Source organism: Oncorhynchus clarkii, unplaced genomic scaffold, assembly GCF_045791955.1.
Source record: "Oncorhynchus clarkii lewisi isolate Uvic-CL-2024 unplaced genomic scaffold, UVic_Ocla_1.0 unplaced_contig_11241_pilon_pilon, whole genome shotgun sequence".
Taxonomy (NCBI): Eukaryota; Metazoa; Chordata; class Actinopteri; order Salmoniformes; family Salmonidae; genus Oncorhynchus; species Oncorhynchus clarkii.
Genome location: NW_027258017.1, coordinates 160,917 through 182,500, shown reverse-complemented (window position 1 = coordinate 182,500; position 21,584 = coordinate 160,917). Strand labels below are relative to the sequence as shown.

Here is a 21,584-nt window from a genome sequence, read left to right as displayed (position 1 = left end):
AGTAGCTAGCTGGTTAGGGTTTAGGGTTAAGGTTAGTTTGCTCTCTACACCACTCGTCTCCTGTCCTCATCTCCTGTTCTCTCCACACCACTCCTCTCCTGTCCTCTCTACACCACTCCTCTCCTGTCCTCTCTACACCACTCCTCTCCTGCCCTCCTCTTCTGTCCTCTCTACACCACTCCTCTCCTGCCCTCTCTACACCACTCCTCTCCTGTCCTCCTCTCCTGTCCTCTCTACACCACTCCTCTCCTGTCCTCCTCTCCTGTCCTCTCTACAACACTCCTCTTCTGTCTTCCTCTCCTGCCTTCTCTACACCACTCCTCTCCTGTCCTCTCTACACCACTCCTCTCCTATCCTCCTCTCCTGTCCTCTCCACACCACTCCTCTCCTGTCCTCTCTACACCACTCCTCTCCTGTCCTCCTCTCCTGTCCTCTCTACACCACTCCTCTCCTGTCCCCCTCTCCTGTCCTCTCTACACCACTCCTTTCCTGTCCTCTCTACACCACTCCTCTCCTGTCCTCTCTACACCACTCCTCTCCTGTCCTCTCTACACCTCTCATGTCCTCTCTACACCACTCCTCTCCTGTCCTCTCCAACACACTCCTCTCCTGTCCTCCTCTCCTGTCCTCTGTACACCACTCTTCTCCTGTACTCCTCTCCTGTCCTCTCTACACCACTCCTCTCCTGTCCTCTCTACACCACTCCTCTCCTGCCCTCCTCTCCTGCCTTCTCTACTCCACTCCTCTCCTGTCCTCTCTACACCACTCCTCTCCTGTCTTCTCTACACCACTCCTCTCCTGCCCTCCTCTCCTGCCTTCTCTACACCACTCCTCTCCTGTCCTCTCTACACCACTCCTCTCCTGTCCTCTCTACACCACTCCTCTCCTGTCCTCTCTACACCACTCCTCTCCTGTCCTCTCTACCCCACTCCTCTCCTGTCCTCCTCTCCTGTCCTCTCTACACCACTCCTCTCCTGTCCTCTCTTCACCACTCCTCTCCTGTCCTCTCCACACCACTCCTCTCCTGTCCTCTCCAACACACTCCTCTCCTGTCCTCCTCTCCTGTCCTCTGTACACCACTCTTCTCCTGTACTCCTCTCCTGTCCTCTCTACACCACTCCTCTCCTGTCCTCTCTACACCACTCCTCTCCTGCCCTCCTCTCCTGCCTTCTCTACTCCACTCCTCTCCTGTCCTCTCTACACCACTCCTCTCCTGTCTTCTCTACACCACTCCTCTCCTGCCCTCCTCTCCTGCCTTCTCTACACCACTCCTCTCCTGTCCTCTCTACACCACTCCTCTCCTGTCCTCTCTACACCACTCCTCTCCTGTCCTCTCTACACCACTCCTCTCCTGTCCTCTCTACCCCACTCCTCTCCTGTCCTCCTCTCCTGTCCTCTCTACACCACTCCTCTCCTGTCCTCTCTTCACCACTCCTCTCCCTTCCTCTCCTCCTCCTCTCCTCTGCTCTAGGTCTATGAGATAGGCCATAACAGTACTATGGACATTCCAGCCAGTTTCTCCTCAAACGCCAGGAAATATCAGTTCTGTCTTTCACACCACTAAGCACATACATAGAGAGTACGGGAGGGAGGGAGACAGAGGGAGGGAGAGGGATGAAAACAGAGGGAGACAGAGGGAGGGAGAGAGAGACATGTGGTGATGGTCAGAAGTGTGTGTGTGTGTGTGTGTGTGTGTGTGTGTGTGTGTGTTTTCCTGCAGAGGAACCTGTATGGGGTGTTTAATAATTCAGAGAAAAATCTGGTGCCACACACGCACCTACACACACCTACACACACACACCTACACACACACCTACACACACACCTACACACACACACAGACACCTACACCTACACACACACCTACACACACACCTACACACACACCTACACACACCTACACACAGGTCTATAGTGTGGCTGGGGACATTTAGCCTCTAACATCAGGGTGTCCGATTGGTTGAGCAGCAAGAAGTAGTGGGCGGTGCTCAGAGAGGTAGGGTAGAGAGAGAGAGAACCCTAACCCTATTAGAGAGAGAGAGACCCCTAACCCTAGTAGAGAGAGAACCCTAACCCTAGTAGAGAGATAACCCTAATCCTAGTAGGGAGAGAACCCTAATCATAGTAGAGAGAGAACCCTAACCCTATTAGAGAGAAAGAGAACCCTAACACTAGTAGAGAGAGAACCCTAATCATAGTAGAGAGAGAACCCTAATCCTAGTAGAGAGAGAACCCTAACCCTAGTAGTGAGAGAACCCTAATCCTAGTAGAGAGAGAGAAACCTAACTCTAGTAGAGAGAGAACCCTAACCCTAGTATAGAGAGAGAACCCTAACCCTAGTAGAGAGAGAGAACCCTAATCCTAGTAGAGAGAGAGAAACCTAACTCTAGTAGAGAGAGAACCCTAACCCTAGTATAGAGAGAGAACCCTAACCCTAGTAGAGAGAGAGAACCCTAATCCTAGTAGAGAGAGAGAACCCTAACCCTTATAGAGAGAGAACCCTAACCCTAGTAGAGAGAGAGAACCCTAACCCTATTATAGAGAGAACCCTAACCCTAGTAGAGCGAGAGAACCCTAACCCTAGTAGAGAGAGAGAACCCTAACCCTCGTAGAGAGAGAACCCTAACCCTAGTAGAGAGAGAGAACCCTAACCCTAGTAGAGAGAGAACCCTAACCCTAGTAGAGATAGAGAACCCTAACCCTAGTAGAGAGAGAGAACCCTAACCCTAGTAGAGAGAGAACCCTAACCCTAGTAGAGAGAGAGAACCCTAACTCTAGTAGAGAGAGAGAACCCTAACCCTAGTAGAGAGAGAACCCTAACCCTAGTAGAGAGAGAGAACCCTAACTCTAGTAGAGAGAGAGACCCCTAACCCTAGTAGAGAGAGAACCCTAACCCTAGTAGAGAGAGAGAACCCTAACCCTAGTAGAGAGAGAGAACCCTAACCCTAGTAGAGAGAGAGAACCCTAACCCTAGTAGAGAGAGAACCCTAACCCTAGTAGAGAGAGAGAACCCTAACCCTAATCATCCGGGTGTTTTTAACCCTGTTAGAGAGTGAGGGAGAGGAATCATCCGGGTGTTTTTAACCCTGTTAGAGAGTGAGGGAGAGGAATCATCCGGGTGTTTTTAACCCTGTTAGAGAGTGAGGGAGAGGAATCATCCGGGTGTTTTTAACCCTGTTAGAGAGTGAGGGAGAGGAATCATCCGGGTGTTTTTAACCCTGTTAGAGAGTGAGGGAGAGGAATCATCCGGGTGTTTTTAACCCTGTTAGAGAGTGAGGGAGAGGAATCATCCGGGTGTTTTTAACCCTGATGTATGTATGTAGATAGGGGACAGTGATACAGTATGTATGTAGATAGGGGACAGTGATACAGTATATATGTAGATAGGGGACAGTGATACAGTATGTATGTAGATAGGGGACAGTGATACAGTGATACAGTATGTATGTAGATAGGGGACAGTGATACAGTATGTGTGTAGATAGGGGACAGTGATACAGTATGTATGTAGATAGGGGACAGTGATACAGTATGTATGTAGATAGGGGACAGTGATACAGTATGTATGTAGATAGGGGACAGTGATACAGTATGTATGTAGATAGAGGACAGTGATACAGTATGTGTGTAGATAGGGGACAGTGATACAGTGATACAGTATGTGTGTAGATAGGAGACAGTGATACAGTATGTATGTAGATAGGGGACAGTGATACAGTATGTGTGTAGATAGGGGACAGTGATACAGTATGTGTGTAGATAGGGGACAGTGATACAGTATGTATGTAGATAGGGGACAGTGATACAGTATGTGTGTAGATAGGGGACAGTGATACAGTATGTGTGTAGATAGGGGACAGTGATACAGTATGTGTGTAGATAGGGGACAGTGATACAGTATGTATGTAGATAGGGGACAGTGATACAGTATGTATGTAGATAGGGGACAGTGATAAAGTATGTGTGTAGATAGGGGACAGTGATACAGTATGTGTGTAGATAGGGGACAGTGATACAGTATGTATGTAGATAGGGGACAGTGATACAGTATGTGTGTAGATAGGGGACAGTGATACAGTATGTATGTAGATAGGGGACAGTGATACAGTATGTATGTAGATAGGGGACAGTGATACAGTATGTGTGTAGATAGGGGACAGTGATACAGTATGTATGTAGATAGGGGACAGTGATACAGTATGTATGTAGATAGGGGGCAGTGATACAGTATGTATGTAGATAGGGGACAGTGATACAGTATGTATGTAGATAGGGGACAGTGATACAGTATGTATGTAGATAGGGGACAGTGATACAGTGATACAGTATGTATGTAGATAGGGGACAGTGATACAGTATGTATGTAGATAGGGGACAGTGATACAGTATGTATGTAGATAGGGGACAGTGATACAGTATGTATGTAGATAGGGGACAGTGATACAGTATGTATGTAGATAGGGGACAGTGATACAGTATGTAGATAGGGGACAGTGATACAGTATGTATGTAGATAGGGGACAGTGATACAGTATGTATGTAGATAGGGGACAGTGATACAGTATGTATGTAGATAGGGGACAGTGATACAGTATGTATGTAGATAGGGGACAGTGATACAGTATGTAGATAGGGGACAGTGATACAGTATGTATGTAGATAGGGGACAGTGATACAGTGATACAGTATGTATGTAGATAGGGGACAGTGATACAGTGATACAGTATGTATGTAGATAGGGGACAGTGATACAGTATGTGTGTAGATAGGGGACAGTGATACAGTATGTATGTAGATAGTGGACAGTGATACAGTATGTATGTAGATAGGGGACAGTGATACAGTATGTATGTAGATAGGGGACAGTGATACAGTATGTATGTAGATAGGGGACAGTGATACAGTATGTATGTAGATAGGGGACAGTGATACAGTATGTATGTAGATAGGGGACAGTGATACAGTATGTATGTAGATAGGGGACAGTGATACAGTATGTATGTAGATAGGGGACAGTGATACAGTATGTGTGTAGATAGGGGACAGTGATACAGTATGTATGTAGATAGGGGACAGTGATACAGTATGTATGTAGATAGGGGACAGTGATACAGTGATACAGTATGTATGTAGATAGGGGACAGTGATACAGTGATACAGTATGTATGTAGATAGGGGACAGTGATACAGTATTTATGTAGATAGGGGACAGTGATACAGTATGTATGTAGATAGGGGACAGTGATACAGTATGTATGTAGATAGGGGACAGTGGTACAGTATGTATGTAGATAGGAGACAGTGATACAGTATGTGTGTAGATAGGGGACAGTGATACAGTATGTATGTAGATAGGGGACAGTGATACAGTATGTATGTAGATAGGGGACAGTGATACAGTATGTGTGTAGATAGGGGACAGTGATACAGTATGTGTGTAGATAGGGGACAGTGATACAGTATGTATGTAGATAGGGGACAGTGATACAGTATGTATGTAGATAGGGGACAGTGATACAGTATGTATGTAGATAGGGGACAGTGATACGGTATGTATGTAGATAGGGGACAGTGATACAGTGATACAGTATGTATGTAGATAGGGGACAGTGATACAGTATGTATGTAGATAGGGGACAGTGATACAGTATGTATGTAGATAGGGGACAGTGATACAGTATGTATGTAGATAGGGGACAGTGATACAGTGATACAGTATGTATGTAGATAGGGGACAGTGATACAGTATGTATGTAGATAGGGGACAGTGATACAGTATGTATGTAGATAGGGGACAGTGATACAGTATGTATGTAGATAGGGGACAGTGATACAGTATGTATGTAGATAGGGGACAGTGATACAGTATGTAGATAGGGGACAGTGATACAGTATGTATGTAGATAGGGGACAGTGATACAGTATGTATGTAGATAGGGGACAGTGATACAGTATGTGTGTAGATAGGGGACAGTGATACAGTATGTATGTAGATAGGGGACAGTGATACAGTATGTATGTAGATAGGGGGCAGTGATACAGTATGTATGTAGATAGGGGACAGTGATACAGTATGTATGTAGATAGGGGACAGTGATACAGTATGTGTGTAGATAGGGGACAGTGATACAGTATGTATGTAGATAGGGGACAGTGATACAGTATGTGTGTAGATAGGGGACAGTGATACAGTATGTATGTAGATAGGGGACAGTGATACAGTATGTATGTAGATAGGGGACAGTGATACAGTATGTGTGTAGATAGGGGACAGTGATACAGTATGTATGTAGATAGGGGACAGTGATACAGTATGTATGTAGATAGGGGGCAGTGATACAGTATGTATGTAGATAGGGGACAGTGATACAGTATGTATGTAGATAGGGGACAGTGATACAGTATGTATGTAGATAGGGGACAGTGATACAGTGATACAGTATGTATGTAGATAGGGGACAGTGATACAGTATGTATGTAGATAGGGGACAGTGATACAGTATAGGGGACAGTATGTATGTATAGGGGACAGTGATACAGTATGTATGTAGATAGGGGACAGTGATACAGTATGTATGTAGATAGGGGACAGTGATACAGTATGTATGTAGATAGGGGACAGTGATACAGTATGTATGTAGATAGGGGACAGTGATACAGTATGTAGATAGGGGACAGTGTATGTAGATAGGGGTGACAGTGATACAGTATGTAGATAGGGGACAGTGATACAGTATGTATGTAGATAGGGGACAGTGATACAGTATGTATGTAGATAGGGGACAGTGATACAGTATGTATGTAGATAGGGGACAGTGATACAGTATGTATGTAGATAGGGGACAGTGATACAGTGATACAGTATGTATGTAGATAGGGGACAGTGATACAGTGATACAGTATGTATGTAGATAGGGGACAGTGATACAGTATGTATGTAGATAGTGGACAGTGATACAGTATGTATGTAGATAGGGGACAGTGATAGATAGGGGACAGTGATACAGTATGTATGTAGATAGGGGACAGTATGTATGTATGTAGATAGGGGACAGTGATACAGTATGTATGTAGATAGGGGACAGTGATACAGTATGTATGTAGATAGGGGACAGTGATACAGTATGTATGTAGATAGGGGACAGTGATACAGTATGTATGTAGATAGGGGACAGTGATACAGTATGTGTGTATAGGGGACAGTGATACAGTATGTGTGTAGATAGGGGACAGTGATACAGTATGTATGTAGATAGGGGACAGTGATACAGTATGTATGTAGATACACAGTGATACAGTGATACAGTGATGTATGTAGATAGGGGACAGTGATACAGTGATACAGTATGTATGTAGATAGGGGACAGTGATACAGTATTTATGTAGATAGGGGACAGTGATACAGTATGTATGTAGATAGGGGACAGTGATACAGTATGTATGTAGATAGGGGACAGTGGTACAGTATGTATGTAGATAGGAGACAGTGATACAGTATGTATGTAGATAGGGGACAGTGATACAGTATGTATGTAGATAGGGGACAGTGATACAGTATGTATGTAGATAGGGGACAGTGATACAGTATGTGTGTAGATAGGGGACAGTGATACAGTATGTGTGTAGATAGGGGACAGTGATACAGTATGTATGTAGATAGGGGACAGTGATACAGTATGTATGTAGATAGGGGACAGTGATACAGTATGTATGTAGATAGGGGACAGTGATACGGTATGTATGTAGATAGGGGACAGTGATACAGTGATACAGTATGTATGTAGATAGGGGACAGTGATACAGTATGTATGTAGATAGGGGACAGTGATACAGTATGTATGTAGATAGGGGACAGTGATACAGTATGTATGTAGATAGGGGACAGTGATACAGTGATACAGTATGTATGTAGATAGGGGACAGTGATACAGTATGTATGTAGATAGGGGACAGTGATACAGTATGTATGTAGATAGGGGACAGTGATACAGTATGTATGTAGATAGGGGACAGTGATACAGTATGTAGATAGGGGACAGTGATACAGTATGTATGTAGATAGGGGACAGTGATACAGTATGTATGTAGATAGGGGACAGTGATACAGTATGTATGTAGATAGGGGAGTGATACAGTATGTATGTAGATAGGGGACAGTGATACAGTATGTATGTAGATAGGGGACAGTGATACAGTATGTAGATAGGGGACAGTGATACAGTATGTATGTAGATAGGGGACAGTGATACAGTGATACAGTATGTATGTAGATAGGGGACAGTGATACAGTGATACAGTATGTATGTAGATAGGGGACAGTGATACAGTATGTGTGTAGATAGGGGACAGTGATACAGTATGTATGTAGATAGGGGACAGTGATACAGTATGTATGTAGATAGGGGACAGTGATACAGTATGTATGTAGATAGGGGACAGTGATACAGTATGTATGTAGATAGGGGACAGTGATACAGTATGTATGTAGATAGGGGACAGTGATACAGTATGTGTGTAGATAGGGGACAGTGATACAGTATGTATGTAGATAGGGGACAGTGATACAGTATGTATGTAGATAGGGGACAGTGATACAGTGATACAGTATGTGTGTAGATAGGGGACAGTGATACAGTGATACAGTATGTATGTAGATAGGGGACAGTGATACAGTATGTATGTAGATAGGGGACAGTGATACAGTGATACAGTATGTATGTAGATAGGGGACAGTGATACAGTATGTATGTAGATAGGGGACAGTGATACAGTATGTATGTAGATAGGGGACAGTGATACAGTATGTATGTAGATAGGGGACAGTGGTACAGTATGTATGTAGATAGGAGACAGTGATACAGTATGTATGTAGATAGGGGACAGTGATACAGTATGTATGTAGATAGGGGACAGTGATACAGTATGTATGTAGATAGGGGACAGTGATACAGTATGTGTGTAGATAGGGGACAGTGATACAGTATGTATGTAGATAGGGGACAGTGATACAGTATGTATGTAGATAGGGGACAGTGATACAGTATGTATGTAGATAGGGGACAGTGATACAGTATGTATGTAGATAGGGGACAGTGATACAGTATGTGTGTAGATAGGGGACAGTGATACAGTATGTATGTAGATAGGGGACAGTGATACAGTGATACAGTATGTATGTAGATAGGGGACAGTGATACAGTATGTATGTAGATAGGGGACAGTGATACAGTATGTATGTAGATAGGGGACAGTGATATAGTATGTGTGTAGATAGGGGACAGTGATACAGTATGTATGTAGATAGGGGACAGTGATACAGTGATACAGTATGTATGTAGATAGGGGACAGTGATACAGTATGTATGTAGATAGGGGACAGTGATACAGTATGTATGTAGATAGGGGACAGTGATACAGTATGTGTGTAGATAGGGGACAGTGATACAGTAAGTATGTAGATAGGGGACAGTGATACAGTGATGCAGTATGTATGTAGATAGGGGACAGTGATACAGTATGTATGTAGATAGGGGACAGTGATACAGTATGTGTGTAGATAGGGGACAGTGATACAGTATGTATGTAGATAGAGGACAGTGATACAGTATGTATGTAGATAGGGGACAGTGATACAGTATGTATGTAGATAGGGGACAGTGATACAGTATGTATGTAGATAGGGGACAGTGATACAGTGATACAGTATGTATGTAGATAGGGGACAGTGATACAGTATGTATGTAGATAGGGGACAGTGATACAGTATGTATGTAGATAGGGGACAGTGATACAGTATGTATGTAGATAGGGGACAGTGATACAGTATGTGTGTAGATAGGGGACAGTGATACAGTATGTATGTAGATAGGGGACAGTGATACAGTATGTATGTAGATAGGGGACAGTGATACAGTATGTATGTAGATAGGGGACAGTGATACAGTATGTATGTAGATAGGGGACAGTGATACAGTATGTGTGTAGATAGGGGACAGTGATACAGTATGTATGTAGATAAGGGACAGTGATACAGTATGTATGTAGATAGGGGACAGTGATACAGTATGTGTGTAGATAGGGGACAGTGATACAGTATGTATGTAGATAAGGGACAGTGATACAGTATGTATGTAGATAGGGGACAGTGATACAGTATGTAGATAGGGGACAGTGATACAGTATGTATGTAGATAGGGGACAGTGATACAGTATGTAGATAGGGGACAGTGATACAGTGATACAGTATGTATGTAGATAGGGGACAGTGATACAGTATGTATGTAGATAGGGGACAGTGATACAGTATGTGTGTAGATAGGGGACAGTGATACAGTATGTATGTAGATAGGGGACAGTGATACAGTATGTATGTAGATAGGGGACAGTGATACAGTATGTATGTAGATAGGGGACAGTGATACAGTATGTATGTAGATAGGGGACAGTGATACAGTATGTGTGTAGATAGGGGACAGTGATACAGTATGTATGTAGATAGGGGACAGTGATACAGTATGTATGTAGATAGGGGACAGTGATACAGTATGTATGTAGATAGTGGACAGTGATACAGTGATACAGTATGTATGTAGATAGGGGACAGTGATACAGTATGTATGTAGATAGGGGACAGTGATACAGTATGTATGTAGATAGGGGACAGTGATACAGTATGTGTGTAGATAGGGGACAGTGATACAGTATGTATGTAGATAGGTGACAGTGATACAGTGATACAGTATGTATGTAGATAGGGGACAGTGATACAGTATGTATGTAGATAGGGGACAGTGATACAGTATGTATGTAGATAGGGGACAGTGATATAGTATGTGTGTAGATAGGGGACAGTGATACAGTATGTATGTAGATAGGGGACAGTGATACAGTGATACAGTATGTATGTAGATAGGGGACAGTGATACAGTATGTAAGTAGATAGGGGACAGTGATACAGTATGTATGTAGATAGGGGACAGTGATACAGTATGTGTGTAGATAGGGGACAGTGATACAGTAAGTATGTAGATAGGGGACAGTGATACAGTGATGCAGTATGTATGTAGATAGGGGACAGTGATACAGTATGTATGTAGATAGGGGACAGTGATACAGTATGTGTGTAGATAGGGGACAGTGATACAGTATGTATGTAGATAGGGGACAGTGATACAGTATGTATGTAGATAGGGGACAGTGATACAGTATGTATGTAGATAGGGGACAGTGATACAGTGATACAGTATGTATGTAGATAGGGGACAGTGATACAGTATGTATGTAGATAGGGGACAGTGATACAGTATGTATGTAGATAGGGGACAGTGATACAGTATGTATGTAGATAGGGGACAGTGATACAGTATGTGTGTAGATAGGGGACAGTGATACAGTATGTATGTAGATAGGGGACAGTGATACAGTATGTATGTAGATAGGGGACAGTGATACAGTATGTATGTAGATAGGGGACAGTGATACAGTATGTATGTAGATAGGGGACAGTGATACAGTATGTATGTAGATAGGGGACAGTGATACAGTATGTGTGTAGATAGGGGACAGTGATACAGTATGTATGTAGATAAGGGACAGTGATACAGTATGTATGTAGATAGGGGACAGTGATACAGTATGTGTGTAGATAGGGGACAGTGATACAGTATGTATGTAGATAGGGGACAGTGATACAGTATGTAGATAGGGGACAGTGATACAGTATGTATGTAGATAGGGGACAGTGATACAGTATGTAGATAGGGGACAGTGATACAGTGATACAGTATGTATGTAGATAGGGGACAGTGATACAGTATGTATGTAGATAGGGGACAGTGATACAGTGATACAGTATGTGTGTAGATAGGGGACAGTGATACAGTATGTATGTAGATAGGGGACAGTGATACAGTATGTGTGTAGATAGGGGACAGTGATACAGTATGTATGTAGATAGGGGACAGTGATACAGTATGTATGTAGATAGGGGACAGTGATACAGTGATACAGTATGTATGTAGATAGGGGACAGTGATACAGTATGTATGTAGATAGGTGACAGTGATACAGTATGTATGTAGATAAGGGACAGTGATACAGTATGTGTGTAGATAGGGGACAGTGATACAGTATGTGTGTAGATAGGGGAGAGTGATACAGTGATACAGTATGTATGTAGATAGGGGACAGTGATACAGTATGTATGTAGATAGGGGACAGTGATACAGTATGTGTGTAGATAGGGGACAGTGATACAGTATGTATGTAGATAGAGGACAGTGATACAGTATGTATGTAGATAGGGGACAGTGATACAGTATGTATGTAGATAGAGGACAGTGATACAGTATGTATGTAGATAGGGGACAGTGATACAGTATGTATGTAGATAGGGGACAGTGATACAGTATGTATGTAGATAGAGGACAGTGATACAGTATGTATGTAGATAAGGGACAGTGATACAGTATGTATGTAGATAGGGGACAGTGATACAGTGATACAGTATGTAGATAGGGGACAGTGATACAGTATGTATGTAGATAGGGGACAGTGATACAGTATGTATATAGATAGGGGACAGTGATACAGTATGTATGTAGATAGGGGACAGTGATACCGTGATACAGTATGTATGTAGATAGGGGACAGTGATACAGTTTGTATATAGATAGGGGACAGTGATACAGTATGTGTGTAGATAGGGGACAGTGATACAGTATGTATGTAGATTGGGGACAGTGATACAGTGATACAGTATGTATGTAGATAGGGGACAGTGATACAGTATGTATGTAGATAGGGGACAGTGATACAGTATGTGTGTAGATAGGGGACAGTGGTACAGTATGTGTGTAGATAGGTGACAGTGATACAGTATGTATGTAGATAGGGGACAGTGATACAGTATGTATGTAGATAGGGGACAGTGATACAGTATGTAGATAGGGGACAGTGATATAGTATGTATGTAGATAGGGGACAGTGATACAGTATGTATGTAGATAGGAGACAGTGATACAGTATGTATGTAGATAGGGGACAGTGATACAGTGATACAGTATGTAGATAGGGGACAGTGATACAGTATGTATGTAGATAGGGGACAGTGATACAGTATGTATATAGATAGGGGACAGTGATACAGTATGTATGTAGATATGGGACAGTGATACAGTGATACAGTATGTATGTAGATAGGGGACAGTGATACAGTATGTATGTAGATAGGGTACAGTGATACAGTGATACAGTATGTAGATAGGGGACAGTGGTACAGTATGTATGTAGATAGGGGACAGTGATACAGTGATACGGTATGTATGTAGATAGGGGACAGTGATACAGTATGTATGTAGATAAGGGACAGTGATACAGTATGTATGTAGATAGGGGACAGTGATACAGTATGTATGTAGATAGGGGACAGTGATACAGTATGTATGTAGATAGGGGACAGTGATACAGTATGTATGTAGATAGGGGACAGTGATACAGTATGTATGTAGATAGGGGACAGTGATACAGTAAGTATGTAGATAGGGGACAGTGATACAGTATGTATGTAGATAGGGGACAGTGATACAGTATGTATGTAGATAGGGGACAGTGATACAGTATGTATGTAGATAGGGGACAGTGATACAGTATGTATGTAGATAGGGGACAGTGATACAGTATGTATGTAGATAGGGGACAGTGATACAGTATGTATGTAGATAGGGGACAGTGATACAGTATGTATGTAGATAGGGGACAGTGATACAGTGATACAGTATGTATGTAGATAGGGGACAGTGATACAGTATGTATGTAGATAGGGGACAGTGATACAGTATGTAGATAGGGGACAGTGATACAGTATGTATGTAGATAGGGGACAGTGATACAGTATGTAGATAGGGGACAGTGGTACAGTATGTATGTAGATAGGGGACAGTGATACAGTATGTATGTAGATAGGGGACAGTGATACAGTATGTAGATAGGGGACAGTGATACAGTATGTATGTAGATAGGGGACAGTGATACAGTATGTGTGTAGATAGGGGACAGTGATACAGTATGTATGTAGATAGGTGACAGTGATACAGTATGTATGTAGATAGGGGACAGTGATACAGTATGTATGTAGATAGGGGACAGTGATACAGTATGTATGTAGATAGAGGACAGTGATACAGTATGTATGTAGATAGGGGACAGTGATACAGTATGTATGTAGATAGGGGACAGTGATACAGTGATACAGTATGTATGTAGATAGGGGACAGTGATACAGTATGTATGTAGATAGGGGACAGTGATACAGTATGTATGTAGATAGGGGACAGTGATACAGTATGTATGTAGATAGGGGACAGTGATACAGTATGTATGTAGATAGGGGACAGTGATACAGTATGTATGTAGATAGGGGACAGTGATACAGTATGTATGTAGATAGGGGACAGTGATACAGTATGTATGTAGATAGGGGACAGTGATACAGTATGTATGTAGATAGGGGACAGTGATACAGTGATACAGTATGTATGTAGATAGGGGACAGTGATACAGTATGTATGTAGATAGGGGACAGTGATACAGTATGTATGTAGATAGGGGACAGTGATACAGTATGTATGTAGATAGGGGACAGTGATACAGTATGTAGATAGGGGACAGTGATACAGTATGTATGTAGATAGGGGACAGTGATACAGTATATATGTAGATAGGGGACAGTGATACAGTATGTATGTAGATAGGGGACTGTGATACAGTATGTAGATAGAGGACAGTGATACAGTATGTATGTAGATAGGGGACAGTGATACAGTATGTATGTAGATAGGGGACAGTGATACAGTATGTAGATAGGGGACAGTGATACAGTATGTATGTAGATAGGGGACAGTGATACAGTATATATGTAGATAGGGGACAGTGATACAGTATGTATGTAGATAGGGGACTGTGATACAGTATGTAGATAGAGGACAGTGATACAGTATGTATGTAGATAGGGGACAGTGATACAGTATGTATGTAGATAGGGGACAGTGATACAGTATGTGTGTAGATAGGGGACAGTGATACAGTATGTATGTAGATAGGGGACAGTGATACTGTATGTATGTAGATAGGGGACAGTGATACTGTATGTATGTAGATAGGGAACAGTGATACAGTATGTATGTAGATAGGGGACAGTGATACAGTATGTGTGTAGATAGGGGACAGTGATACAGTATGTATGTAGATAGGGGACAGTGATACAGTATGTGTGTAGATAGGGGACAGTGATACAGTATGTATGTAGATAGGGGACAGTGATACAGTGATACAGTATGTATGTAGATAGGGGACAGTGATACAGTGATACAGTATGTATGTAGATAGGGGACAGTGATACAGTATGTGTGTAGATAAGGGACAGTGATACAGTATGTGTGTAGATAGGGGACAGTGATACAGTATGTATGTAGATAGGGGACAGTGATACAGTATGTATGTAGATAGGGGACAGTGATACAGTGATACAGTATGTATGTAGATAGGGGACAGTATGTAGATAGGGGACTGTGATACAGTGATACAGTATGTGTGTAGATAGGGGACAGTGATACAGTATGTATGTAGATAGGGGACAGTGAGGAGGACAGGGGATGTTCCTGGGTGGACAGGGGGAGGACAGGGGGTGTTTCTGGGTGGACAGGGGGAGGACAGGGGGTGTTCCTGGGTGGACAGGGGGAGGACAGGGGGTGTTCCTGGGTTGACAGGGGGAGGACAGGGGGTGTTCCTTGTTGGACAGGGGGAGGACAGGGGGTGTTCCTTGTTGGACAGGGGGAGGACAGGGGGTGTTCCTTGTTGGACAGGGGGAGGACAGGGGGTGTTCCTGGGAGGACAGGGGGTGTTCCTGGGTGGACAGGGGGAGGACAGGGGATGTTCCTTGTTGGACAGGGGGTGTTCCTGGGTGGACAGGGGGAGGACAGGGGATGTTCCTTGTTGGACAGGGGGTGTTCCTGGGTGGACAGGGGGAGGACAGGGGATGTTCCTTGTTGGACAGGGGGTGTTCCTGGGTGGACAGGGGGTGTTCCTGAGTGGACAGGGGGTGTTCCTGGGTGGACAGGGGGTGTTCCTGAGTGGACAGGGGTGTTCCTTGGTGGACAGGGGGTGTTCCTGAGTGGACAGGGAGTGTTCCTTGGTGGACAGGCGGTGTTCCTGAGTGGACAGGGGGTGTTCCTTGGTGGACAGGGGGTGTTCCTGGGTGGACAGGGGGTGTTCCTGAGTGGACAGGGGGTGTTCCTTGGTGGACAGGGGGTGTTCCTTGGTGGACAGGGGGTGTTCCTGAGTGGACAGGAGGTGTTCATTGGTGGACAGGTGGTGTTCCTGAGTGGACAGGGGGTGTTCCTGAGTGGACAGGGGGTGTTCCTTGGTGGACAGGGGGTGGACAGGGGGAGGACAGGGGGAGGACAGGGAGTGTTCCTTGGTGGACAGGGGGAGGACAGGGGGAGGACAGAGGGTGTTCCTGAGTGGACAGTGGGTCTTCCTGAGTAGACAAGGGGTGTTCCTTGGTGGACAGGGGGTGTTCCTGAGTGGACAGGGGGTGGACAGGGGGTGGACAGGGGGTGGACAGGGGGAGGACAGGGGGTGGACAGGGGGAGGACAGGGGGAGGACAGGGGGTGGACAGGGGGAGGACAGGGGGTGTTCCTGGGTGGACAGAGGGTGTTCCTGGGTTGACAGGGGTGTTCCTGGGTGGACAGGGGGAGGACATGGGGTGTTCCTGGGTGGACAGGGGGAGGACAGGGGGTGTTCCTGGGTGGACAGGGGGTGTTCCTGGGTGGACAGGGGGTGTTCCTGGGTGGACAGGGGGTGTTCCTGAGTGGACAGGGGGAGGACAGCGGGTGTTCCTTGGTGAACAGGGGGAGGACAGGGGGTGTTCCTGGGTGGACAGGGGGTGGACAGCGGGTGTTCCTTGGTGGACAGGGGGTGGACAGCGGGTGTTCCTTGGTGGACAGGGGGGGGACAGGGGGTGTTCCTTGGTGGACAGGGGGTGTTCCTGGGAGGACAGGGGGTGTTCCTGGGTGGACAGAGGGAGGACAGCGGGTGTTCCTGGGTGGACAGGGGGTGTTCCTGGGTGGACAGGGGGTGTTCCTGAGTGGACAGGGGGAGGACAGCGGGTGTTCCTTGGTGAACAGGGGGAGGACAGGGGGTGTTCCTTGGTGGACAGGGGGTGGACAGCGGGTGTTCCTTGGTGGACAGGGGGTGGACAGCGGGTGTTCCTTGGTGGACAGGGGGGGGACAGGGGGTGTTCCTTGGTGGACAGGGGGGGGACAGGGGGTGTTCCTGGGAGGACAGGGGGTGTTCCTGGGTGGACAGGGGGTGTTCCTTGGTGGACAGGGGGGGGACAGGGGGTGTTCCTGGGAGGACAGGGGATGTTCCTGGGTGGACAGGGGGTGTTCCTTGGTGGACAGGGGGAGGACAGGGGGTGTTCCTGAGTGGACAGGGGGTTTTCCTGAGTGGACAGGGGGTGTTCCTTGGTGGACAGGGGGAGGACAGGGGGTGTTCCTGAGTGGACAGGGGATGGACAGGGGGAGGACAGGGTATGGACAGGGGGAGGACAGGGGGTGTTCCCCTGGGTGGACAGGGGGTGGACAGGGGGAGGACAGAGGGTGTTCCTGGGTGGACAGGAGGAGTTCCTGGGTGGACAGGGGGAGGACAGGGGGTGGACAGGGGGAGGACAGGGGTTGGACAGGGGGAGTTCCTGGGTGGACAGAGGGAATACAGGGGGAGGACAGGGGGTGGACAGGGGGAGGACAGGGGGTTTTCCTTGGTGGACAGGGGGAGGACAGGGGGTGGACAGGTGGAGGACAGGGGGTGGACAGGGGGAGTTCCTGGGTGGACAGAGGGAATACAGGGGGAGGAAAGGGGGTGGACAGGGGGAGGACAGGGGGTGTTCCTTGGTGGACAGGGGGAGGACAGGGGGTGGACAGGGGGAGGACAGGGGGTGGACAGGGGGAGGACAGGGGGTGTACCTGGGTGGACAGGGGGAGGACAGGAGGAGGACAGGGGGTGGACAGGGGGAGGACAGGGGGTCGACAGGGGTAGGACAGGGGGAGGACAGGGGGAGGACAGGTGGACAGGGGGTGTTCCTGGGGGGACAGGGGGAGGACAAGGGGTGGACAGGGGGTGTTCTTGGGGGGACAGGGGGTGGACAGGAGGTGGACAGGGGAGGACAGAGGGTGTTCCTGGGTGTTAATTCTGCTGGATTTAGTCTTTATTCTCGTTTTCCTGTGAACCATAGTACCACACACACTGATGTCTCTATCTATGTGTGTTTCAGAGTTGCTGGGAACAGCCAAGAGGGTCAATGTTAACTTCCAGGACACAGACGGGTGAGTGACATCACAGTCTATACACATTCTATATACACAGTCTATACACACGGTCTATACACAGTCTATACACACTGTCTATACACAGTCTATACACACAGTCTATAGACAGTCTATACACACAGTCTATACACACGGTCTATACACACAGTCTATACACAGTCTATAAACACAGTCTATACACACAGTATATACACAGTCTATAAACACAGTCTATACACACAGTATATACACGGTCTATACACACAGACCACTTCTCAGTTCCTATGCTTCCTGGCTGATGTTTTGGTCACTTTTGAATGCTGGCGGTGCTTTCACTCTAGTGGTAGCATGAGACGGAGTCTACAACCCACACAAGTGGCTCAGGTAGTGCAGCTCATCCAGGATGGCACATCAATGCGAGATGTGGCAAGAAGGTTTGCTGTGTCTGTCAGCGTAGTGTCCAGAGCATGGAGGCGCTACCAGGAGACAGGCCAGTACATCAGGAGACGTGGAGGAGGCCGTAGGAGGGCAACAACCCAGCAGCAGGACCGCTACCTTCGCCTTTGTGCAAGGAGGGGCACTGCCAGAGCCCTGCAAAATGACCTCCAGCAGGCCACAAATGTGCATGTGTCTGCTCAAACGGTCAGAAACAGACTCCATGAGGGTGGTATGAGGGCCCGACGTCCACAGGTGGGGGTTGTGCTTACAGCCCAACACTGTGCAGGACGTTTGGCATTTGCCAGAGAACACCAAGATTGGCAAATTCGACACTGGCGCCCTGTGCTCTTCACAGATGAAAGCAGGTTCACACTGAGCACATGTGACAGACGTGACAGTCTGGAGGCGCCGTGGAGAACGTTCTGCTGCCTGCAACATCTTCCAGCATGACCGGTTTGGCGGTGGGTCAGTCATGGTGTGGGGTGGCATTTCTTTGGGGGGCCGCACAGCCCTCCATGTGCTCGCCAGAGGTAGCCTGACTGCCATTAGGTACCGGGATGAGATCCTCAGACCCCTTGTGAGACCATATGCTGGTGCGGTTGGCCCTGGGTTCCTCCTAATGCAAGACAATGCTAGACCTCATGTGGCTGGAGTGTGTCAGCAGTTCCTGCAAGAGGAAGGCATTGATGCTATGGACTGGCCCGCCCGTTCCCCAGACCTGAATCCAATTGAGCACATCTGGGACATCATGTCTCGCTCCATCCACCAACGCCACGTTGCACCACAGACTGTCCATGAGTTGGAGGATGCTTTAGTCCAGGTCTGGGAGGAGATCCCTCAGGAGACCACCCGCCACCTCATCAGGAGCATGCCCAGGCATTGTAGGGAGGTCATACAGGCACGTGGAGGCCACACACACTACTGAGCCTCATTTTGACTTGTTTTAAGGACATTACATCAAAGTTGGATCAGCCTGTAGTGTGGTTTTCCACTTTAATTTTGAGTGTGACTCCAAATCCAGACTTCCATGGGTTGATAAATTTGATTTCCATTGATAATTTCTGTGTGATTTTGTTGTCAGCACATTCAACTATGTAAAGAAAATAGTATTTAATAAGAATATTTCATTCATTCCGATCTAGGATGTGTTGTTTTAGTGTTCCCTTTATTTTTTTGAGCAGTGTATATATACATATACTTTAACATCAATGAGAGAGAAACAGAGAAACAGGGAGAGAAAAGGAGAGGAAATTAGAGAAAAGGAGAGAGAAAGGGAGAGAAAGTGAGAGAAAAGGAGAAAGAGAGAGAGAAAAGGAGAGAAAGTGAGAGAAAAGGAGAAAGAGAGAGAGAAAAGGAGAGAGAAAAGGAGAGAGAGAGAGAGAAAAGGAGAAAGAGAGAGAGAAAAGGAGAGAGAAAAGGAGAGAGAGAGGGAGAAAAGGAGAGAGAGAAAAGGAGAGAGAGAAAAGGAGAGAGAAAAGGAGAGAGCGAGAAAAGGAGAGAGAGAGAGAGAAAAGGAGAGAGAGAGGGAGAAAAGGAGAGAGAGAGAGAGAAAAGGAGAGAGAGAGGGAGAAAAGGAGAGAGAGAGAGAGAAAAGGAGAGAAAGTGAGAGAAAAGGAGAGAGAGAGGGACGAAGAAGAGGATAGAGCGATAGGGATAGATGAAGAGATAGAGAAAGGGTTAGAGGCTCCAGGGAAGAGGTGTCTTATTATGGGATCTAGGTCACCCCCCCCCCCCCTTGCTCTCACACACACACACACACACACACACACACACACACACACACACACACACACACACACACACACACACACACACACACAGTGAGAAGGGATGAAGTTACACAGTAAAGAGATGAGGGATGGTGGATTAATGGATACAGACCCCCTAGAACTATAGATGTATTCACTATGGATACAGACCCCCTAGAACTATAGATTTAATCACTATGGTTACAGACCCCCTAGAACTATAGATTTAATTTCTATGGTTACAGACCCACTAGAACTATAGATTTAATCACTATGGTTACAGACCCCCTAGAACTATAGATTTAATCACTATGGTTACAGACCCACTAGAACTATAGATTTAATTTCTATGGTTACAGACCCACTAGAACTATAGATTTAATCACTATGGTTACAGACCCCCTAGAACTATAGATTTAATCACTATGGTTACAGACCCCCTAGAACTATAGGTTTAATCACTATGGTTACAGACCCCCTAGAACTATAGATTTAATCACTATGGTTACAGACCCCCTAGAACTATAGATTTAATCACTATGGATACAGACCCCCTAGTACTATATATTTAAGCACCATGGTTACAGACCCCCTAGAACTATAGATTTAATCACTATGGTTACAGACCCCGTAGAACTATATATTTAAGCACTATGGTTACAGACCCCCTAGAACTATATATTTAAGCACTATGGTTACAGACCCCCTAGAACTATAGATTTAATCACTATGGTTACAGACCCCCTAGAACTATAGATTTAATCACTATGGTTACAGACCCCCTAGAACTATAGGTTTAATCACTATGGTTACAGACCCCCTAGAACTATAGGTTCAATCACTATGGTTACAGACTACCTAGAACGATATGTTTAATCACTATGGTTAGACCCACTAGAACTATAGATTTAATCACTATGGTTACAGACCCACTAGAACTATAGATTTAATTTCTATGGTTACAGACCCACTAGAACTATAGATTTAATCACTATGGTTACAGACCCCCTAGAACTATAGATTTAATCACTATGG

General features: G+C 45.7%; 1 protein-coding gene across 3 annotated transcripts in view; it reads left to right on the top strand.

Moving 5' to 3' along the window:
* LOC139394522 (caskin-1) overlaps window positions 1–21,584 on the top strand; it is a 123,221-nt gene that overhangs the window by 12,310 nt on the left and 89,327 nt on the right. For all 3 annotated transcript variants that reach the window (XM_071142612.1, XM_071142611.1, XM_071142610.1), the window contains exon 2: window positions 18,330–18,381. In XM_071142612.1, coding sequence (XP_070998713.1) covers window positions 18,330–18,381 — 52 coding nt within the window. The remainder of the gene's footprint in view (window positions 1–18,329; window positions 18,382–21,584) is intronic.